The 21,535-nt window shown below is 38.9% G+C and overlaps 1 protein-coding gene across 2 annotated transcripts in view; it reads left to right on the top strand.

Moving 5' to 3' along the window:
* The window catches only part of LOC136847382 (lysosomal phospholipase A and acyltransferase-like), a 34,592-nt gene extending 13,631 nt beyond the window's left edge, over positions 1–20,961 (top strand). The window contains exons 4-9 of one of the 2 annotated variants that reach the window (XM_067119026.1): positions 1,482–1,706; positions 2,656–2,827; positions 3,467–3,589; positions 8,583–8,685; positions 10,281–10,601; positions 20,842–20,961. In XM_067119026.1, the coding sequence (XP_066975127.1) occupies positions 1,482–1,706; positions 2,656–2,827; positions 3,467–3,589; positions 8,583–8,685; positions 10,281–10,601; positions 20,842–20,850 (953 nt within the window). In that variant the 3' untranslated portion in view covers positions 20,851–20,961. Of the gene's footprint in view, positions 1–1,481; positions 1,707–2,655; positions 2,828–3,466; positions 3,590–8,582; positions 8,686–10,280; positions 14,114–20,841 lie in introns of those variants that run through there. The other variant, XM_067119017.1, reaches the window with a different exon arrangement.
* The last annotated feature ends 574 nt before the right edge of the window (positions 20,962–21,535 follow it).

A 21,535-nucleotide genomic window follows, 5' to 3' on the forward strand; every position in this document is an offset into this window, starting at 1 on the left:
AACAGTCTTGTTCTCTTTGGAGCTTCATTCTTATCATCCGCAGCCCAGCCTGGTACGTATTGAGCCATTAGATGAAGCTTTGGACAAGCTCTTGCTTTCAAAACTGTCCTTTTGCTGGCTTAATCTTGGCAATGTGTGTTGAGGAGTTACTTGGGCCTCCTTTCCAGTTCTTGGAGGAATTGAAAGGTCTCTTTTCTCTTTCATTCCTGACTTTTTGGTGAATGTTCAGAACTCTTCAGTTCCTGATGGGAGATGTGAGAGTTCTTTTGACCCCCTCCATCTGAGATTTCTCTGGTGCTTATGCAAGCTGTAAGGTACTCCTGAAAAGGACCCATGCTCTTCATCCAGTGTTGGCACCTTTTTGTTAGTACTAGCAAGCATAAGGTGGTGGTGCCCGTCAACATCCTTTCTTTCTGGCTTCGTGAAGTATGCAGATGAGCTTATGACTCCATTGAGGACAGCTTCAATCATCTGAATTGTGCAAGAGCCCAAGAAGTCAGGGCTGTGTGATCATCCTTAGCCCTTCGGAGAAACTTCTGTCTCGAGGTAATGAGGATAGGTTTTGCACCTAGTAAACAACCTCTACCATATTCTGCCAGAGGGACGTTGACCACAAATCCCTAGATAGGCACACAACTATGTTTGGACAGACAAGTATGTTCATTGAATACTGTTGCTTAGTGGAAGAACATCTAATCCAAAGCATCTGCTTGGATGGGCTAGGTGCAGGTGACTACACTTTGAGCACCCGGTCTTACTTAGAGATCTCATTTTGATGTCCACTCACTCTGTTCTTCCCTTGAACAATGGGTGGTTGGGGGTGGAGCAATAGTAGAGCTGTTGTAGACCCATCAGTTTGTATTAGCTAGAATTAGCTGCCTTCTGATTTGAATTTTGTGAGAGAGGATTTCATGGTTCTCGTATCCTTTCCTTTCTTTATTGAGGCTCCATACACTCTCACTCATGCACAGGGCCCTACCTCTGTCATCCCTTATGCTGGGCCATGTAGGAGGTTACAGGATTTACTGCATCTGTGGGTATTTGTGACCAGGAGTGTGGCAGTGCCAGCTGGGTTCATCTCCAATCGGTTTTCAGAGAAGGCTCCCACCTAAGGAGTCAGTTTCCTAAATGAAAGGTGATGGTTTGTAAGTCCTAAGGAACAAATACTGAAATGCAAAAATAATTTGTATATTAAGTATGTAAACAAAAGCCTTTTATCATACTCCCACCTCAACTACCCTGCTTTGTCCCTCAGACTAGAGTAAAAAGTGCTTGTTACCAAGTTCATTGACAGCTTCCCAGCCTACGCTGAAGGGTACTTCTATGTGAAAGGCTGTGGTTTGTATACCTAGAAATAAATACAAGTCACTGTAAGAATTTTATATTCTCAGTAAATTAACATTTTATGAACTCTCAAAAACAAGACACTATTCACCTAGTGAGTAAAAGTAGTGACATGGTTTTTAAAATTTTACTTTCAGATGAGCACAGTGAATACTTCCTAAAACTTCGTAGGCTAATCGAGGAGACTTACCAATATTCTGGTCATAGAATTATGCTCATTCTTCATAGTATGGGTGCACCCATGATACGGTATTTTTTAAAACACCAGCCACAACACTGGAAGGACAAGCATATTGAAACTGTGGTGTCATTAGCAGGGGCTTGGGGAGGCTCTGTGAAAGCTGTGAAGGTTTATACTGCAGGTAAAGAATTGAAAAAACCAGAAATGTTATCAATATTAGGATTTTTGTGTGCATAATTAAATTACCCGATATTTTATTTTGCTTGCAGATGTAATCCTTAATATGAGTACTATATATTGACTACAAGTGACATTCCAAAAGAACTCCCATTGATTACTACCACTCCTGACATTCCAAAAGAAGCTACACTAATAAATACTGTTGACATCTTAAAAGAAACCCCATTGATTGCAACTCGCTTGACAACCTGAAAATACATCAGTAACTACTACTGCTCGTAATACCCTGGAAGGAACTCTATTTACTGCTACCATTTACATCATCCTAAAAGAAGCTCAATTGACTCCTACTGCTCCTGACATCTCAAAAGAAACTCCATTGACTACTGCTGCCCTTGTTATTCAGAAAGGAGCTTCACTGACCACTGCTTCTCCTGAATTCCAGTAATAAACTCCATTGACTACTAATGTTCTTGATATCCCAGAACAACTCCATTACTTTTTATCCTGACATCTCAAACAAATCTCATTGACTACTACTTGACCACCCTTATTTTACCTGTTTATTTAAAGAATTTTTTTTTTTTTTGCTGGAAGTTTGATATAGAGACGTACTTGCAAACTCCTGCATTTATCAACTTCATCTTGTTCTTCATTCTTGATCCTTGCTCTTTGGCTTCTGTTAATAGTTTATTTTTAGTTTCTGCACTCTTGCTTCTAATGTAAATATGAATACTATTACTGTGTGCAAAAATGAATTACAATGTATTTTCTGTAATGCATATGATAGCTTGTTACTGGAAATATGATAGTTTGTTACTAGAAATGAGTAAAAGAGGCAGTGACTGTAAGTAAATGCAAAAAGAGAAGCGAAGTCTTAGAAATTAAATTAAAAATTATCAGTTGGAGAAATATTTAGTTTCAGCTTAAAATTTTTATGCTTTCTACAGGGGACAACTTAGGCATTTATGTCATAGCTCAACAAAAAGTGAGAGATGAACAAAGGTCAGCCCCAAGTTTGGCTTTCCTTTTGCCATCTCCAGAGCTCTGGGGCCCTGATGATATCTTAATTCAAACGGATACAATGAATGTCTCTACGTCTAACTTGAAGGATATGTTTGAGTAAGTGTTTGTTTACCTGTACTTTCAGTGAATGTCATAATATGTGGTTTCAGAAAATAATGGCAACTTGAAATAAACTTAATTCTGTATAATTGAAAAAAACATGTATTTTATGATTATATATAAATGCATATTGAATAAAAAAAAAAAGTTGAACACAACCAACTTGGTATTGAGGACCATCACTTTAAGCTTATTGGTTAGAAAGTTTGAATGTGTCAACACTATGCTGATTGGACAGGAAGGGGGTGAAATTTTAGTTTGGGTTGAATTGGACAGGCAGGGATTCCTTAATTTTATACCTGGTGTGGCACAGTGGATAGTGTTAGCCTGTTGTATTGGTGGTTCAAGTTTCTCAATAGGGGATTGTTGATAGAATGCATTTTCTGGCAAAGTTTCCTGCTTTTATAGTAATGGGAAAGTTTTTTTTTAGTTTGACCATGCTTCAGCTATAAGTAGATTTAATTTTATATTTTTCAAGTTTCAATATTTTGAACTTATATAGTGGTTTCAGAAACACTAGGTTTATTGCTCCGGTGTTTGGATGAGAGGCTGATTTATTGGATTCTCATAACTGCTATGCACCTTATATGCATTACTTCACCCTCTTTTTATCTAATTTTATTTTTCATATTTCAGTGCACTGGATTTACCGGATGCATATGAAATGTACCTTGACACAAAAGATTTGATTAATAATGCTCCTGCTCCCGGCGTAGAAGTGCATTGTCTTCATGGTGTAGGTGTGGATACTGTTGAGAAGTGAGTTCTTTAAATGTGTAAATCTTAGTTTTCATTAAGGCAAGATATATTATTTTCAGTCAGTGAACACAGGGATACTACTTAAAGTATGCCTTGTTTGGCACATTGTAGATGATACCAAAGGTTTGCTACTAGTTGACATAAGGCACATTGTACTTATCTTATATCCCATTATATCAGTTCCTATTTACATATCTGTACAGTATTCGTCATTCTCCAATTTGCGACTCATTTGAACAGTAAATCTGTAGACAAGTTGTATGAGAGCCTAACCTGTGGCTCAGTAGTTCTGTTACACTGGCCATGATCAAGAGCTTATTTCATATATACCACTCTTTTAATGTCTGTATTGGTCTTCAGAAGAACTGAAATTCTTCCTGATTGTTATATTAATACAGTATAAAGTACAGAAAAAATGAGATTAGGCATAATGTTTTAGGTTACATATAAGAGAAAATTATGGGTAAGCTATTACAAAATACCTGTTTTTAACTTGCATCCACTGTTTAGCCATTTCTTTGGCTTCCCCATTCTGAATGAGCATCATGCTTCTGATACCTAGGGATATAATGTTCTTTGACCGACCAAGAATCTTGACTTAGCATGTCTTAATTATATTATTATATTTCATTAATCTGGGACACTAAGTTTCGGTGAGAAATGCTTTCTAGGTGGAAGAAGTCAGTTACTGAAAGGTTATTTTTTTTTTGGAGTTGCAACCAGAAGTAATTACAGGTATTTTCCTACTTCCAATGGGGTTAGGTTCCAAAAACCCCGACGTTTGTTGGAAAAAACGTATCCTGAGTTTAGCCTAGCTACACTAGGGTATTCAGTACCATCTTATACGTAATATGGTAGCCTAGCCTGCACTATACAGTTTACTCCATACATATGCTGTATAGTACAGTAATGATTAATATCAGCTAATTCTGGAAGTTTGTGCAAATTGATTTATGATAATTCAATACAAAGAAATTGAATAACAAACAAGAATTAGCATAGCCTACACTATGGTATGTAGTATACATAAACAGGTGGCCTAGCCTACACTATACAGTATCCTCTGTACATATATAGTAATTATTAATAGCAGCTAATTCTGGAGGTTCAGTGCAGACTGATTTATGATAATTTAATACAAAAAGAAATTTAGTAGCACAAACAAGCTGACGTGTACTGTAAGGGTATTTTGGTCCATCATTGGCATACTTGAACGGTGTCATGCTGTTGACAGCTACGTATAACTAAAAATCAGAAGATGAGGGGGATGGTAAAGCAGCAGATTTGAGTTTTAAAGAGTTTATTATTATATGTCTTTTGAAGACCTAATTTTGAAGAAAATTTTAAGGGGGTCACATCATACACGAGATATAAAATTATCATTTACCCTGTAATACGATAATATTTTGTGAATATTACATAAAATACAAACATAAACATAACAAATATGCATCTTTTCCATGGATCTTTTAAAAAGGTATGCTCTACCTCACTGTATCCAATAATGATGTATGTATTGTCATAGTACTCTTGTATTATAAAGTACGAACACAGCGATCAGTGTTTTGGTCTAGAAATCAGCCGAGGGCGATTGAGTGGTGAGCTTATTTTGCCATATTTAACTCAGTTCAGAGCAATTTTCTTGCTTCTAGTTAGTGTAAATGAATCTATAGATACAGGTACTTTATATATATGGAACAAGGTTATTTTTCACTATATGAAGTATTTTTAAGTCAAAATGTGACTTAAATGCATTCTGTTGTGAACTAAATTGTTATTGTTTTCGTTAATAGCTAGCTTTGGGGGGCATTTTTTTTTAGTAAAATAATCAACAGATTCAATTCGCTATTTTCATTTGATTTTATCATAATCTGAGCTTTACGTATTTATCTTTTAACAGTGTGAAAACAACAGTAAAATGTGTTCTTTCTTGCCCAGTAGTTTTGATTAAAATACTTTTCTCTCCAATTTTATTTACAGTCGAGTTTGATGGCATATCAAAGTTTACGGGAGTTTCATCCATTTTGCCGATTCATGATAATTTATACTGTAGTCATTAGCAGCTTGAATATTGTTTTCTCAGCTTCAGCTACAACTTGCAGCTTAAATTTAGCAGTATATTTACTTGTTGATCTTTTCTCCATAGCAAAAACAGCTGTTGTTATCTAATTCGGTTGTTCATAGCAAAACAGATGTTTCTCGTTCGGTTGTTTATGGCGCATAAGCATAACGTTATTAACAATACTTTTATCATTCTCTTTTACTTTTTTAACTTAACTAGAAGATGGGATAAAGAAAGGGAGGAAAAGAAGGTAATCTATTGTAATTTGGTCTCTCTCGCTGCCTGCGCCCATCGGTTACGAAATTGACAAATATTTTCAAAATATTGTCGTATTGGTATTAATTGCTAACCCCTTCGCAAAATCAAATTATCACAATGTGAATTATTGTAACTCAAGCACTATCTCTACAATATTTTTGTTTTATTCTAACAGTTACATCTTGGTATGCATAAATAAGTTGTCAATTTGAACAGTACATAGCAATATTAGTTTTCATCTTAAGAGTTGTAAAGATATTACAGAAAGTGGGAGAAAATTGTAGAAATTTTTTATGCATTGAAAATTTAGCAAAGTCTAAACTGAAAAATAGAAGGTAAGCAGAAACAGTGATTCCGGCAGACAGACAGACAAATTTTCCCTACTTGGACAACACTTGCATACACATAATAGTGGGTTAAAAGGAAATAAGACATAAGGTATCAGATGACATGCAAGAAGTAAGTGAAAGCCTTTCCCCTATTAGAAGACACGTAGAGAAAAGAAAAAAGATATACTGTGTGTGGCTTGCAAGTGATACATTCCTTAAAGTATGATCACTCGGTAAATTTTACCTATGTTGCTGTATTATAGTTTATGGGTTACTTGCTGCCTTTTATAGGGGGAATATCCTTCAGCGTGAGTTGGAAAATTGTTGAATTTGATAACAGGGATGTTGGCTGGTGATTATAGGGGATGAGAGAGGAATACTCTTTACTCATGTACTGTTATCAAGCACATTTTTTTATAACAGGGATGTTGGCTGGTGATTATAGGGGATGAGAGAGGAATACTCTTTACTCATGTACTGTTATCAAGCACATTTTCTGTAGGTATTGTCATGTGAGGATGTCTCGCTGTGGTCTTCCTGGCTGCTAAGTTGAACTTGTGTTTTAAATAAACCATCCCCTCTATTTTTTCCTAAAGTGGAACCACACTATTTGATACTTTGTGTTCCTTTCAAAATCAGCAGCGTTTCTGTTGTAGCAGGGAATTTACTGCTGTTGGGAAGTTTTTGGCCCACTTCTTCCTCTTCACACCTAAAGACCTCTTTACCCCATTCCTGGGTACACTCCTTCCTGAGGAGGTGTGGATCATACTCCTACCCTAATGACATCATCTGATATGTCTGCTTTTGCTGGAACTGCTAATGAGTTCCAGTAGTGGTCTTCCTTCCATGGAAGATGCCCCAAGACATTTGCTGTAGCAGTTTCTTCAGAGGAGGAAGGCAAGACTAAGCTAGGAAGAGGGACCACAAGCATTTTCCTTCCACCACCTCTTCCTCTTCGTTGAGCTCATGGTTCCCTCTGCCTCCTTTTCACCTTCCTGCTGAGAAGAAAGAAGAAAGCTTGTCATAGGAAGTCTTAGCACTCATCCCTATACAGGAGCTTTCAAGCACCTACAGGGGCGATTGATTAGCTTCTGGCTGGACTGACTGGGATCTCACTGAGCATGCTTAGTGCCCTACCTTGACTCATCTGGACACAAGGACTGCCCCAGCACTTGCTCTCATTTCTCCTGAAACATTCCTGGTCAAGCGAGAATCAACACTTGTGTACATGTTCATGAGCCTTTGCCGAGAGGCACTTCTTTCAGTCTCCGTGGTAAAGGTGTTGCTCAGCAGTAGGTAGTTTTTATACTGAAGAACTTGTATCTTCTCTTTGAGGGAGCTTTATATGGTCGTGAGGTGTTTTGAATAGTCTTGTCCATCTCAGGAGCTTCAGTCTCCCAAATGGGATATGATCCTGTCTGCTAGAGCCTAGGAAGTTGGGTGTTGGATTGTCACTAGGTATTTTGAGGAACTTTCCAGTTTTGTAGGTAATGAGGGCAAGTGTCTTGCATAGTAGGCAAACTGTACCCCTTTCTACCCAAGGGATGTCACCCACAAGTCCCTAGATACCTTACCTGGGGGCCTGTGATGGCTGCACACAATTTGTGTGTGCACCAATCTCCATTTGGACAGACAATTGCCTTGTCTGAATACTTCCAACTTTGTATGAAAGCATAGTGACTGGACTGTTTCTTCCCTTCATCCTTGGAGCAGCTTGTAGGTCAGAGTATTTGCTTGGATGGCTAGATACAGTCAACTACACTTCGAGATCCAATTTGAGAGATATATCTTTGAGATGCACTTCCCTCCACTCTTCCCTTTAACAAGGGGTAAGTGAGGAGTGGTAAAGCCATTATGAACCCATCAGCCAGAATGTTGCATTCTGACTTTAATTCCCCCACAGGGGATTTCATGGTTCTTCTCCTACAGGGAATTTCATGGTTCTCTGGTCCTTTACTTACATGAGTAAGGCTTAGTCCTTTCCTTACTTGAGTAAGGCTTTTTATACTTTCACTCAGTCTTGGGGAGCTTTACTCTGTCATCCCATATGCCAGACTGAGTAGGAGGTTGAAAATTATACATAGATGTCTGTGCATAGAAAAAAATTTGGCTAAGTTAGTTACCATGAGGTTGTATAAGATTTATGAATGGCTGGAGTTATTACCATTACTTAAATTTTGATTGATGGAAATGGCTAGTAGGCTAGTAAACATTTTAAAAGGTTTTTCATATCTAATCATGATTGGAAATAAGAGGGCAAAAACATAGATTTAAGTGGCATATATTTTTGTGTTTAGTATTCTATCCAGTAAATTTTGTTATATATATATACATTCATTTTCAGATTAATCTACAGTAAGAAAGGAAGTTTTCCGGACAATCCTGAGGTTGTTTTAGGTGATGGAGATGGCACTGTCAATACTCGCAGTGCAGAATTATGCTTAAAGGTTGGTTTTGGTATTGTATGTTGTCATCTCTCTCTCTCTCTCTCTCTCTCTCTCTCTCTCTCTCTCTCTCTCTCTCTCTCTCTCTCTCTCTCTCTCTCTCTGACAGGGTCGCATGTTAAAATTGTGTTTGAAACTCTCCCCTTTGCCACCCGTAAGTTAAGGTTTTTGCTCTGTGTGCTTATTTTGCTAGTAAGAATTTTTTGCAAAGAACAGGAGAACATGAGGAAGAAGAACAACCTGTTCCTTAACACCTTTCCTGAGTATTCTTGTGATTAATTACCATGTACTGTATTCTTCTTACAGTCTCGAGAATACTAGTTCATACTCTTAAAATATTCCTACTTATTTTTATCTTCCCTTATGTGACTCCTCATTTGAGGAATTCCCATTTTCTATACACTGTTTCCTCTCTCCATAGGAAATGTTTAGTATGTACTTTTGTCAATAGATGGCGATGTTCATTGTTTACTTTGTGAACTTCCAGTGTCAGATGCTTCTCATGCAAAATTCTCTCCAAGTTCACAACTTTCAAAGCATGGAAACAAAACTAAATTTTGAATGTTGCATGAATAAAAACTATTTCTTTTTACCTTTCTAACATCCAAAGTAATTCTTATAATACTGCGTGGTTTAAAAAATACAGTGAAAAGAGCATAGTCTATGACTCCCAAGTTACTTGGTAATGTAAATATCAACAAAACTTATACAATGCATATTAAAAACCAACTTAAACATTTCAAGATATGAACGGCCGTCTGGAACGTAACTCGTTTGTAAGTCAGGTAATGACTGTAGATACAGTGTTGGATCCTGGCTCATGTTTTTTCATAAGTCATATACCTAAGCAGAGCGTACTTTATTGCAGTATGAATACTAACTAAGTTTCCTTTATTTATTTGAATACCAAGAGCATATTTATTTGAATACCAAGAGCATATAAGTAGTTCCAGGATAATTTGTAGTTGAGCATTTTGCATTTTTTACATTTTTTTGTTAATAGGTCCCCATAAGCACTTGCTACCCAGTATGCCTTGTTCAGCACATTATAAGTGATATGAAAGGTTTTGTGTAGCGTCTCTTTGTCCTCCAGCTGTTTTGCTTGCTGTCTTTTATTTTCATACATTCCATTTGGTATCTTTCAACTTCACTGGCAAACTCAGACTGTTTTGCTGTAACTTTCACACCTTGTTTATCAACAAATGCTTGAAGTTATAAGTGTGACTAGGTGTTTGGCTGTACTGTAATCCTGTTATATAAATTATTATTTTCCTGGATCTTACTATATAATGTATTTTAATTTTTTGCATCTGTATAGGTATATGTCATAAAATAAGTGTGAAACTTTTCAAATGTTATTTAGTTTGTCTGACTGAATGAGTTCTGTTCATTAGTGAAGTATATACAATATCTTATTCATTGTTACCATCCTTTTGACAGGTTGCTGAAAATTTGTTGACCATGGCTTTCACATTGTCCTATTTACTTGTGGATCGCTCCTTTTACATTTTTGGCAAAATATTCATTAATTGATGTGTAAGAGATAGTTATTATAAACTGGTATTTATATTTTGTTTAATTTCAATTTATCTTTGCAGTGGAAAGATGGACAGAAACAGAACATTTACCACAAGGCTATGAACGGTATTAATCACATGTCGATACTTTCTGATAAAGAGAGCATCGACTACATTGTAGAACTTGCGTCTAATATAACCAATAGAAATATAGCTAGAGCTGAAAGAAAACATAAACGGTTGACCAGGTTACAGAAAAAGAAAGAATGGACCAAGATTCTCAGAAGCAATAAAAAACCAACCCTCATTGCACAGTCGGCGTACAAAGACTTCAGCTTTAACAGTATCTATAATATGGTGGAACTACAAAAGACGGGAGTTGAAGACAGAAGAAAAAACGACGTAAGTACACTTTACAATTAATGGAACAGATTGTAGTGAAAATTGTTAGTGCAGAGAGTTTGTAGTGCTGATTGTTAACAGTATCATTGTTAAAACTGTAGGAAAGTAGTGTCCTCTTCAATGGAAGTAGTTTCTTCCTTATATTTTTATTGAATGAAGTTGATAGAGGAAGAGTTTATTCAGCTCAATTATTATTTAATGTTTTCCCTCTCATGTACCTCCGGTGTGTCTTTTTCCTCTTTGTGAATTTCCAAGCATATTTTTTTGAGACATGATAAGTTATCAGTACTGTTTGATTATAATATAATGTTTTTGTTGAAATTGTGCTGTATTGTAAATTTTAAGCCCACAGCATTGGTTTAATGAGATTTTGCATGGCCTTTCATAATGCAATAAGTCCTTGTCCTTTTCAAGTTTTGTATATCACTGTAAAAATGAGAAATGTGATTATTTCAAGGAATTTTAGAAAACCATTTCAATAACCATTTCTGTATATATGGTAATAGGCATCTTCCAGCCCAGTTGCAGTGTAATTTGTCAAGTGGCGTCTGAATCTATCTTTAGCTGTTCTCAGGGGGGAGAAAATTATTCGAAGTTTCAAGAACTATTGGTCTCATGTTATCTGGCAGACCTAAGGAGTTAGTTGAGAATTTTTGTGAATTTAATTTGGTGTGTTATTTTTATTGTACAACTTGCATTAACTGTTTTCTCCACATTGTTTTCAGCATTAGATAAATTACCGTTAAAAATATATACAATAGTATTTATTAGCACTGAGACTCATTACTTGAACACTTATAACTGGCATGAAAGGATGCTCATTGAGATACAGTAAAGATCTTAATTATAGTATTCAGTGAAAAAAATTTTTTAAGTATTCACTAAACCGCTAAGCAGTGTAGAGAAGCTTTCCTGAATTTGAAACAGCAACAAGACTGTTTATATGCTAGGAATTGTGTGTTTATATGCTAGGAATTATGTGTAGTAAATATTTAAGTATTAGTTTGATTCAGAGTAAACCTGTTGCTTTATAATAGCCTAAATCCATGGTAGAGCAGTCTGCAGACTCTTTTCCAAAGCAGAAGAGTACTAGTTCCAGTTTCCACCTACTTGAGTATGCATCTGGGTCCTTGTACGTCTTGTATGTAACACTTGCAATTTCACTCTCAAGCATTTCATTCATATGACTTTACTTCACAAATATCATCACCACCTTATTGCATTAGTAGGATTAATTTATTTCCTGTGGCCTAATGTAGTAATTTTACCTTAATTTTTGTCTTTATAAAAGTGTTTGTGAGAGTTATTGTGTACTTGCCTGGATCGCTTGTCAGAAGGGTTTGGGGATGCTAGCTGATGATTGTGAGTGTGGCATTTGTTTTCCTCTAAACAGCTGATTAGTTCACCTGTTTTCTGTTAGTTCAAACTACCAGCTGAGGTAATGATCTTAATTACAGCCTGTTCTTAAGGATTTTTTTTCTTCATATAGTGTATAGTGAATTTGTGGGAAGTGTTACTTACCAGCTGTGGCCATACAATGGAGTGCTATAAAATGACATAGTAATACAAAAAAAAAAAAACTGAGAAAGCTGAAAAGACTGGGAATACTAACCTTAATTTTTCCCTTCATCAAGTTACTGTAGGGCATACTTATACTCATTTAACAATTAACTACATTTACTAAAGTAGTAACCATAGCTGACAAATTACAACCATGGGCACACGTGGGTAGCAATAGATCATGAAAGTAAGTATTTAACGTTGCTGTAAAAGATAAAATTCTTTTGTTCCGTCACACATGGAGGATTCTAGCGACGAATGAAAGAGTGAGCTGAGATTTGTCCTATGTCACACACGATTAAGGCATCCCTCTGAAAAGAGAGAGGTGTTGAATTGACTACAGGGATAGCATGCATTAAGGCCCTAAAAATATATTGTCGATCAATCCTAACTCACTTCAATATCATGCCTAAATGCTTAAAGATTGCTCTAACTACTCGAGCAGGTACGTGACCTGCACAGCCAGTCAAAAGACACTTTCGTATCACTTTTCCTAATCTAGGAATTAACGAAGCATGCAAACGGTGGGTGGCAGTGGCTTGGAAAAGGGTCGACTAGAGAAAGGGGATTAACAGAGGTGACTGGAGAGAGAGAGAGAGAAGTAGACGTGGTGGATCACAGGAGTTACTTGGGAGGAGGGTTTCGTTAACAAAAGTCGAGAAATAATGCAGTAGGAGGAAAAACAGGCTTCCAAAATACTTGAGTTTGTAATGTTAACTCTTCTTGCTCTCTTCTATAGCAGAACTATGAGGTATTACTTTGAGAGAACCAAATCTTTCAGAATTAGTTGCATGTCTGTTATTGTCTGTAGACACCGTTGAGCACTAAGTTTCTAATAAAATAACCCTTTTGGTTAAGGCAGGTTGTTTTACTTATGTATCCATCATGGAGGTCCCCTTAATCCAGTTTTACTAGAGGGATTTAATGCCACAGACATAAATTTATACTCTTTTGGTTCAATACTTAGCGTTGGCCAATTTGTGTTGCAACATAAAGAAAAAGAGCCAGGCCCTGGGAGGAACACTATCCTTTTCCTTATTTTCATTTTCCTGGGTATGTGATCCTATGCCTCACTTACATTCGAAGCATCACGATTTTGATGTTTTTCCAGTTTTATTAATCAGAAGTTAAGGAAAATCTATGACTTTGTTAACAAGATCCTCTTCCAATCATAACCCCTTGTTAGTCTCAAGACTTCTGTTGTATGCACTTTCCTCAGTCAAGTTTCGCTAGTTCAGCACCTCTGAATAAATTTATTTATTTACATTGCCAAATATGTCACACTACTCTACTCCTTATTGCAAATGGTTGCCACTGCACTGTGTAAGTGCCAAGGGACCTGAATGTATACTCTGACAGGTGGAAGTTGGGGCTCCTGTGCTTTGGGACATATCTGGAGCTTGTACCTCCAGGATTTAGGATATTGTGAAGTATTTGGTTTGCGAGAAAATTTTTTATTTTAAATTAAATTTATACATGTATTCCATTATTTTTTTGAGAGCTAATTATGCCATATAACAGTTGGTAAGGGTTTTTTTTTTTCATGACTGGTATAACTTTTATACTTTATAAGGATGATATGCATGACATGAAAGTTCATAAACCATCAGTAGTATTAATTCTTTGCAGAAAAATTATATTTTCCCATTTGTTTTTTCAAAGGAATTTTACGAACATTGACACTATATTTGCAAAATGAACATTTGATAAAATCTTAGATTAGTATTCATCATTTAGTCTCTATAGTTTTTCTCATTATGCAGTGACTATGTGGTAGTTTTTTCTCCATTTTAGTAGTACGTATAGGCTATATCAGTTTTGGTATATTATTGATCTTACAAAGTCGGAAGGCAGTTTGTTAATGACATTATGAAATCTCTCTTGTGATGCCTCTTATGAACTCTTAAGTTCCCTAGAAACTTCAGTGAAGCTTATTTTTAGACTCCAATCTTCATTTTACATTTTAAATTTTTGTAGATGGGAAGGACATGTACTTTTATATATGAAACAAGTAGATTTTGTAATGAGGGGATGATGGTTCGTGGGCTTAAGGTTGCCCCAATTTTCTCAGGTTTAAGTGCTACTCTAGTGGACATATTGCCATGGTTGGACATCTCAGCTCTGTATCAGTTACTTAGCTAACAGACAAGTCTTGAAAATGAACATTATTTAATTTTGTCCCTTTTGGTCAGTTACTGTTGGTATTGTAGTTGTTGCACACTTATTTTCATTGGGGTTCAAAAATTTTAATCTTGGTATATAACATTGAAACAGAAAAATGAAAGTAATTTTTATTTTCCAGATCTTTTTTGTGCTTCAAATAATTTTTCTTTAACTTGAAAGATAGTTTGTAAAAGATCAAGTCTTGTTTCTACAGAATAGTCATCCCATTGATTTATTGAGTGTTAGTAGTATTATATATAGGTTATATAAACTTATGATTACTTAATGATTTTTGGTGTTGTAGGTAACTGTCAGTTTAGTTACTATAGACAGACAGCACAGATCCACTTGTAATACACTGCTGTTTGGAACATATTTTACCACACATATAGCAGGTCTATATGATTGTGAAAGAGACCATAATCCTTTGGTTTAATGATTACACTTAGGTGCATTTTAGAGCTTACTGTGTCAGTTGCTTTGTTGTACAGCTACAGATACACTTACCAAGAGCATTAAACTTTTTATGCTTGCCAATCTGGTTCATTTTCATTACTGTACATTGTTCGATACAGGTATTTTGTTTTTATAATGTTCTACAATAACAAAAAGCCTTTAGTCATGGTTTTGCATTGTAGTCAAGAAGTGACCCCCTAAGATAAGATTTTTTTTGAGACATGAGAGTTGTGTGGAGATAAATTTGATGGGTTTCAGTACTTTTGATTAAGCTAGCAAAGAGAAATGCAGTAAAACTTTAGGTTTTTATACATGAACTTACCTGTTGTTTACATATAGCTGTAATTCTCGATCTCGACAGAAAATTCAAAACTGGCGGTCCCGCTAATATATGGTCAGGTGATACGACTACCCGCCCTCTACCGGGGTACCTGGATCCATTTCCATCAACAACTAATCATATTTTCTCTGTCGGGGCCGGTGACTAGTCGTCTGCTCCTCTTCAGGAAATTCATCGTGCTTTTTCGTTTCTTCTTTGGTGAAGTACCCCACTTTTGTTGACGGTTCTGGCTTGTTTTTTGGCTTTGGTTGAGATTTTTCTAGTTATGTCTGATTCAGGATCTCAAATTAGATATTATGGGGTTGTAAAACTCGAATGTCTCGGTCTAACATAGACCCTCACTCTTCTTGCTCTAACTGTAGAGGGAAATTGTGCATGAATCTGGATAGATGTGATGAATGTTGCGTCTTTGTCTGTGCTTGATTGGCAAAAGTTGGCTAAGTATCAGGCAAAATTAAGTAAAGATAGGGCACGTAAGGCTTCGGCCAGAAGTTCCTCCCAGAGTAGGAGTAGTATTGCCTCTTGTTCTGTTCCTGTTACCCCTCCTGTTCCTATTCCTGCCCGGAACCTGTTGTTTCCGAACCCACTACCGTGTCAGACCTTGGGCAGAATTTGATGGTAAGATTTCGGCTCTTTTCTCTGCGATAGAGAAGATTGGCCAGGATGTGAGTGCGATGTCTAGACATCGAAGTGTTGCGAGTGATAGTGTTGTGGAGGAGGTGACTGTTCGTCCCCCTCGTTCTCCTAGGTCTAGGCCTCTGTCCGCTCCCAGGGCTCAGGGAGAAGACATGCCGAAAGCCGAAGGGAGGCGAGTGGGGTCTGCTCTGAGCAGTTGCTCCCTCTAACAGTCCTGTTGCGTCCCAGGCTGTTGCAGCTCGCTATAGTAAAAGCGATGCGGAAGTGTCTTCTTGTGCTTCTGTTTCGAGGAGGAGTTGGAAGCAGTCAGAGTCTAGTAGGCCGCTGAAGAGACGCAGAGCTTCCTCTCCAAGTCAAGTTCCTTTCAAGAAACTTTTGGCACGTTCTCCTCTTCCGTCTTGTAGCTTTTGGGATAGCCCAGAGATCTCTTCTTCTTCAGGCAGTCCGGATGTACGTTCTACGGATCGTAAGCGAGCGCCGGATCCTCCTGTTAGCATGCAAGTAGCGGCTTCCTTCCCGTTGGATCCCAAGTCGGCTTTTATGCCTCCGGTTCCTGGCCCCCTTTCGCAAGAGGACAAATTGGACAAGATTTTGAGACTTTTCGAAGGTTTTAAAGCTCCAGCACTTCAGGTTCCTTCTGCAACTGAGGCTCCGGTCTCTGCTCCCGCTCACGCACCTGGCGCCGCTTCCGCTCGCACGCCTGGCTCCGCTCGCGCGCCTGGCTCCGCTTCCGATCGGGCTCCTGGCGCTACTTCCATCGCACCGCCGCACTCACGACGCTACTTTGGCGCTGGCGCCTCCAAACACGTTTCAAGGCGCACAATGTTTGCGCTTCTAAGCGCTACCATGGTTTTTGGCGCCTCTTTGGCTCTCGGATCTTCTAAGGCTCCTGACTCCTCTCTCAAGCTCATGTTTCGGATACGCTTGACGGTCGGGCTCTTGGCGCCCGGTGACGTTCGGCGATAATCAAGAGGATAACGCAAGTTTGGCCCCGGAGACGTTTCTATCCGCGGTGCTCCAACTGCTTCAGAGATTCTCTCCCAGTTTCCGATGTTTCGAAGTAGATGATGTTCCGTCTGCTCCTCACGCCCAACTTTAAGCATCTCTTACAACTTTTAAAGAAATCTGCTCTTTCTTTTGCTCCTTTGCTTGCAAGAATCCCTTTTTCCCGCCACGTTAGTTAGGAAATTTCGAGGCTCTCTCACGGAAGTCTCCAAGACCTACTGGCTCATTCTTCCAAAAGACCCAGGTTTTCGACTACTCCAGTAGTACCCAAGCCTTCTTTCCCTGTATCCTCTAGGCCTTCTCGGGTACTCCTTCTCGGCCCTTTTCGTGCTAGGGAAGAGGAAAATTCTCTTCTCATCCCCAGAAAGCTAGGGTACCAACCGATGAGTTCAAGGTCCTTCATGCAACGGTCGGAGCCAGACTACAGTCGTTCTGGCAAGTTTGGGAGGCCAAGGGAGCAGAACCCTGGGTGATCAACGTTTGAGAGAAGGCTACACCATTCCTTCTCAGAGAGTCCTCCTTTAAAGTCTTCGCCAGTAGACTTCAACGTATCATCCAGGGACTCAGAGAAACTTGTGGTGTTGGAGGAGGAAGTTACTTCCTCCTTCAAAAAGGAGCCATAGAAGCAGTCCTCGAACCTTCATCTCCGGGTTCTACAACCGTCTGTTTCTGGTTCCAAAATCGTCAGAGGATGGAGACCAGTCCTCGACGTAAGCGCCTGAACAAATTTGTGCTTCAAACACCATTCAAGATGGAAACCACACAGTCGGGTTATCAATTCCCTGAAAGGAAGGAGACTGGATGGTGTCCCTCGATCTCCAGGACATACTTTCATGTACCTATCCATCCGAGATCAAGGAAATTCCTACGGTTTTTGTGTTCAGAGGCAGGGCTTTTCAATTCAGGGCTCTTTGCTTCGGCCTATCAACAGCTCCCACAAGTTTTCACAAGGGCGATGGCTCCAATTGCGAAATGGCTTCACTTAGAGGGAATTCACATTTCCCTTTACCTCGACGACTGGCTGATCCGGTCTCCGTCAAAAAGGCCAATGCATGAAGGACCTACAAAGGACCCTTTCTCTTACCGACTAATTGGGACTCATAGTAAATCTTCCAAAGTCACAACTCTCTCCATCTCAAGACTTGACTTATTTGGGAGTTCGGATGAACTCAGTTCTTTTCAGGTTTCTCCGGCGTCTCAAAGGGACCGAGAAATGCCTGCTGAAAGTGAGATACCTGATGGCAGCCAAGACTTGTTCTGCCAAGAATGGATGAGCCTTTTAGGCACCCCTCATCGCTAGAGATGTTGGTCAGTCTGGGAGGCTACACATGAGACCTCTTCAGTTCTTCCTACAGCAGATCTGGAACAGGAAGAAAGACACGATTCGTTTGTTTTTCCTCTATCCACTCAAGTAAAGCAAGACCTGTCATGGTGGAACGACAGGAGCAAACTAGATCGAGGTTTGTCACTGAGACAGGAACCCAGACCTGATGTTTGTTCTCCGACGCTTCAGGCGAGGTTGGGGAGCAACATTGGGGATCTTCAAGTGTCAGGCAATTGGTCTTCATCCCAACGGGTTGGCACATAAATGCGAAAAGAGTTGAAGGCAATACATCTAGCCTTGGAATATTTTCGTGCTTCTGGTGGAAAACAAAAGATAGTAGTGCACTCGGACAACTCCACAGCTCTGAGGCGTGCGTGAAGAAACAAGGAGGCACTCACTCCTTCTCTCTCTGTTCGAGATCGCAAAAGACCTGCTTTTGTGGCGCAGCCAAGAAACATAGAGCTAGTAACTCGCTTCATCCGGGAGCTCTCAACGAAGGCGGATATCCTAAGTAGGTCACTCCAGGTCATTCCGGACGAATGGACCCTCCCACCAGAAAGTCTGCCAAGGCCTGTGGAAGGTTTGGGGAACTCCCATGTTAGACCTGTTCATAGCGAGGGAAAAACCGCAGACTACCTCTCTTTTGCTCTCCTGTTCCAGACCCGGAAGCATTAGCGGTGGATGCCATGCTCCTGGACTGGTCGGGTCTCTTCCTTTATGCTTTCCCTCCCTTCAGGATGCTGGGGAGAAGTCCTGAAAAAGTTTGACACACAAAGGTGTGTCAATGATCCTTATAGCTCCATGGTGGCCAGGAAGATCATGGTTTCCAGAGTACTGGAGAAAGTAGTGGATTGGCCAAGGAGGTTGCCATTCAGACCAGACCTTCTGTGCCAGTTGCACAGCAGAAAGTTCCACAGGAACCCGTCAGATCTAAATCTGACAGGGGTTCAGACTCAGCGACTCTACAGGAGGAGAGGCTTCTCTAGAAAGAGTGGCGCAGGCAATGGCTAGATCAACCAGGCCCTCGTCTACAAAGGTCTATCAGCGAAGTGGGCGCTTCAGGGGTGGTGCTCCGAGTCTGGAGTGTCTTCCACTTCTACGACTCTAAGCCAGGTTGCGGATTTTCTTTTGTTTCTGCACAAGGAGAAGAAATTGGCTGTCAGCACGATTAAGGGGTATAGGAGTATGCTGGCGGCAATTTTCAGGAATAGAGGTATAGATCTTTCCTCAGACAAAGATATTGCAGAACTCCTTAAATCCTTTGCTACCACTAAGGCAAATCTCTTCAGTGTACCGCATTGGAATTTGGATGTGGTACTAAAGTGGCTTACCTCCAAATCTTTTGAGCCTTTGAGTTCCTGCTCCGTTAGGAATCTAACTAAGAAAACTCTCTTTTCTCTTGGCACTGGCCTCGGCAAAGAGAGTAAGTGAGATTCATGCTCTGGACAAAAGAGTTGGTTTTGTGCGGATAAGGCTGTAGTTTCCTTCACCTTGGGTTTCCTAGCTAAGCAACAAACCCTAGTAATCCATGGCCAAGGGAATTTCCATTCCTAGCCTATCCTCCTTGAGTGGAAGAGAGACAGAGAGACTTCTCTGTCCGGTCAGAGCATTGAAATTCTATCTGGACAGGACCAGAAGTGTAAGAGGAACTCATGATTTTTATGGTGCTCAACTAAGAACCCCAAGAACCCTCTATCTAAAAATGGGATTGCTTTCCTTTTGAAAGAACTGATTCAGGAGGCACACAAGGAATTAAGGGATGTGGATTCCCCCTTAGTTAAAGTGAGGCCTCATGAAATTAGAACTGTTGCGACTTCTTTTTAGCCTTCAAGAAGAACATGGCTTTAAAAAGGACATTCTAAGTTCAACTTATTGGAGATGTTCGTCTGTTTTTGCCTCGCATTATCTGAGACAGATCCAAACCACATATGAAACTGCAGTACGTTGGGCCCTTTATTGCGTCTGACACGGTGATGGGCAAGGAAAACCAGAGGCTCTAGATCCTCTCCTTAGTTTCCTTGGGTGCAGAAGTTTTTCTTTTTGGTCGACTACTAGAGCCTAAGAGGTTAGATGGCCTAGTAGGTCTAATTTTAATAGGTTGGTGTGAGTTTTTATGGTTGGGTGATATGATGGTGGATGCTTTGAGTACTGCGCCCTGAGCAGGGGCATTATATGCTTTGGTTGATTGTGTCGAAGACAGCTGGGCCAACAGACCTTTCTCCATATAGCAACCTGCGTCTGAGCTACTAGGCCCCGCGGTTGCACTAAGGATAGCAGGTTACAGAGGCAGTAACGAGAAAACAGCTTCCTTAGCAGGTAAGGATCCAAAGTTAAGACGTTTTTTTTCTTAGCCTGATGATCTCAGGTTTTTTTCCATTAACACTTACAGCTGTCCATGCCCACCGCCTCAATGTGGCAATCAGCTATATGTAAACAACAGAGGTAAGTTCATGTATAAAAATGACATTTTTATAATAAAATAAGATTTTATATCATACTTACCTGTTGTTTACCATAAACTATTCCACCCACCTCCCGCAAGGGACAAGGGGACATAGAAAAATATGATTAGTTGTTGATGAAATGGATCCAGGTACGGTAGAGGCGCGGGTAGTCAGTATCACCTGACCATATATTAGCCGGGACCGCCAGTTTTGAATTTTCTGTCGAGATCGAGAATTACAGCTATATACAACAGAGTAAGTATGATATAAAATCTTATTTTATTATAAAAATGTCATATTTTCCCATAAAAGTTTGGGTGATACATGGCAGATGCTCACAAGCAGGCTGATGAACTTCTGATGGAGAACCATTTTAAGTTTCTGCACTCTTTGGTAATGTATTTAGGCATCAGTTGTCTGGTTAGTAAGTTTTTATGAATAGAGGTATAGGGGTTGCAGATACCATGATAATCAAGATGGGATGTTTGGTGTTACTTGATCTTTCATTTGGTTTTGTGTTTGATTGTATCAATCAGTAAGCCAGAACTGATTTTTTATAAAAGTTTAATTGTAGGTAGCAATAGAATCTGTGTAGTTTTTCCTCTTTCATAAAATGTTACTTAGGTTTGAAAATGCTGTCATCAGCTGAGGTAGTTTTAGCTTTTTGAAGTGTTTTATGTAAAAGATGACAGCATTTAGAGTTTTATATTGCAATGTGTTTTTAATGCTTTATATTTGGATGTATATATATATATATATATTATTTAGTATTTTCTACCATTGTCTTTGACAACTATGTTAAGAATGAACAGAAAGGTATTAGAGTAGCAAATCTTTTTACACAAAATTGGTGTGTAAACTGTGTTTTATACTGAAAGGAAATTATGTAGTTCCTTTTAATACCCAATGTATGTAGAAGTAGATTTAAGTTTTCTTCTGGGATGTTATGTTTAGTTGGCTGTCTAATTTGCTTTCTGAAATTTTTATAAAGGTTAATTGTACATGT

The sequence above is a fragment of the Macrobrachium rosenbergii genome, chromosome 2 (genome assembly GCF_040412425.1).
Source record: "Macrobrachium rosenbergii isolate ZJJX-2024 chromosome 2, ASM4041242v1, whole genome shotgun sequence".
In the NCBI taxonomy this organism is placed as follows: domain Eukaryota; kingdom Metazoa; phylum Arthropoda; class Malacostraca; order Decapoda; family Palaemonidae; genus Macrobrachium; species Macrobrachium rosenbergii.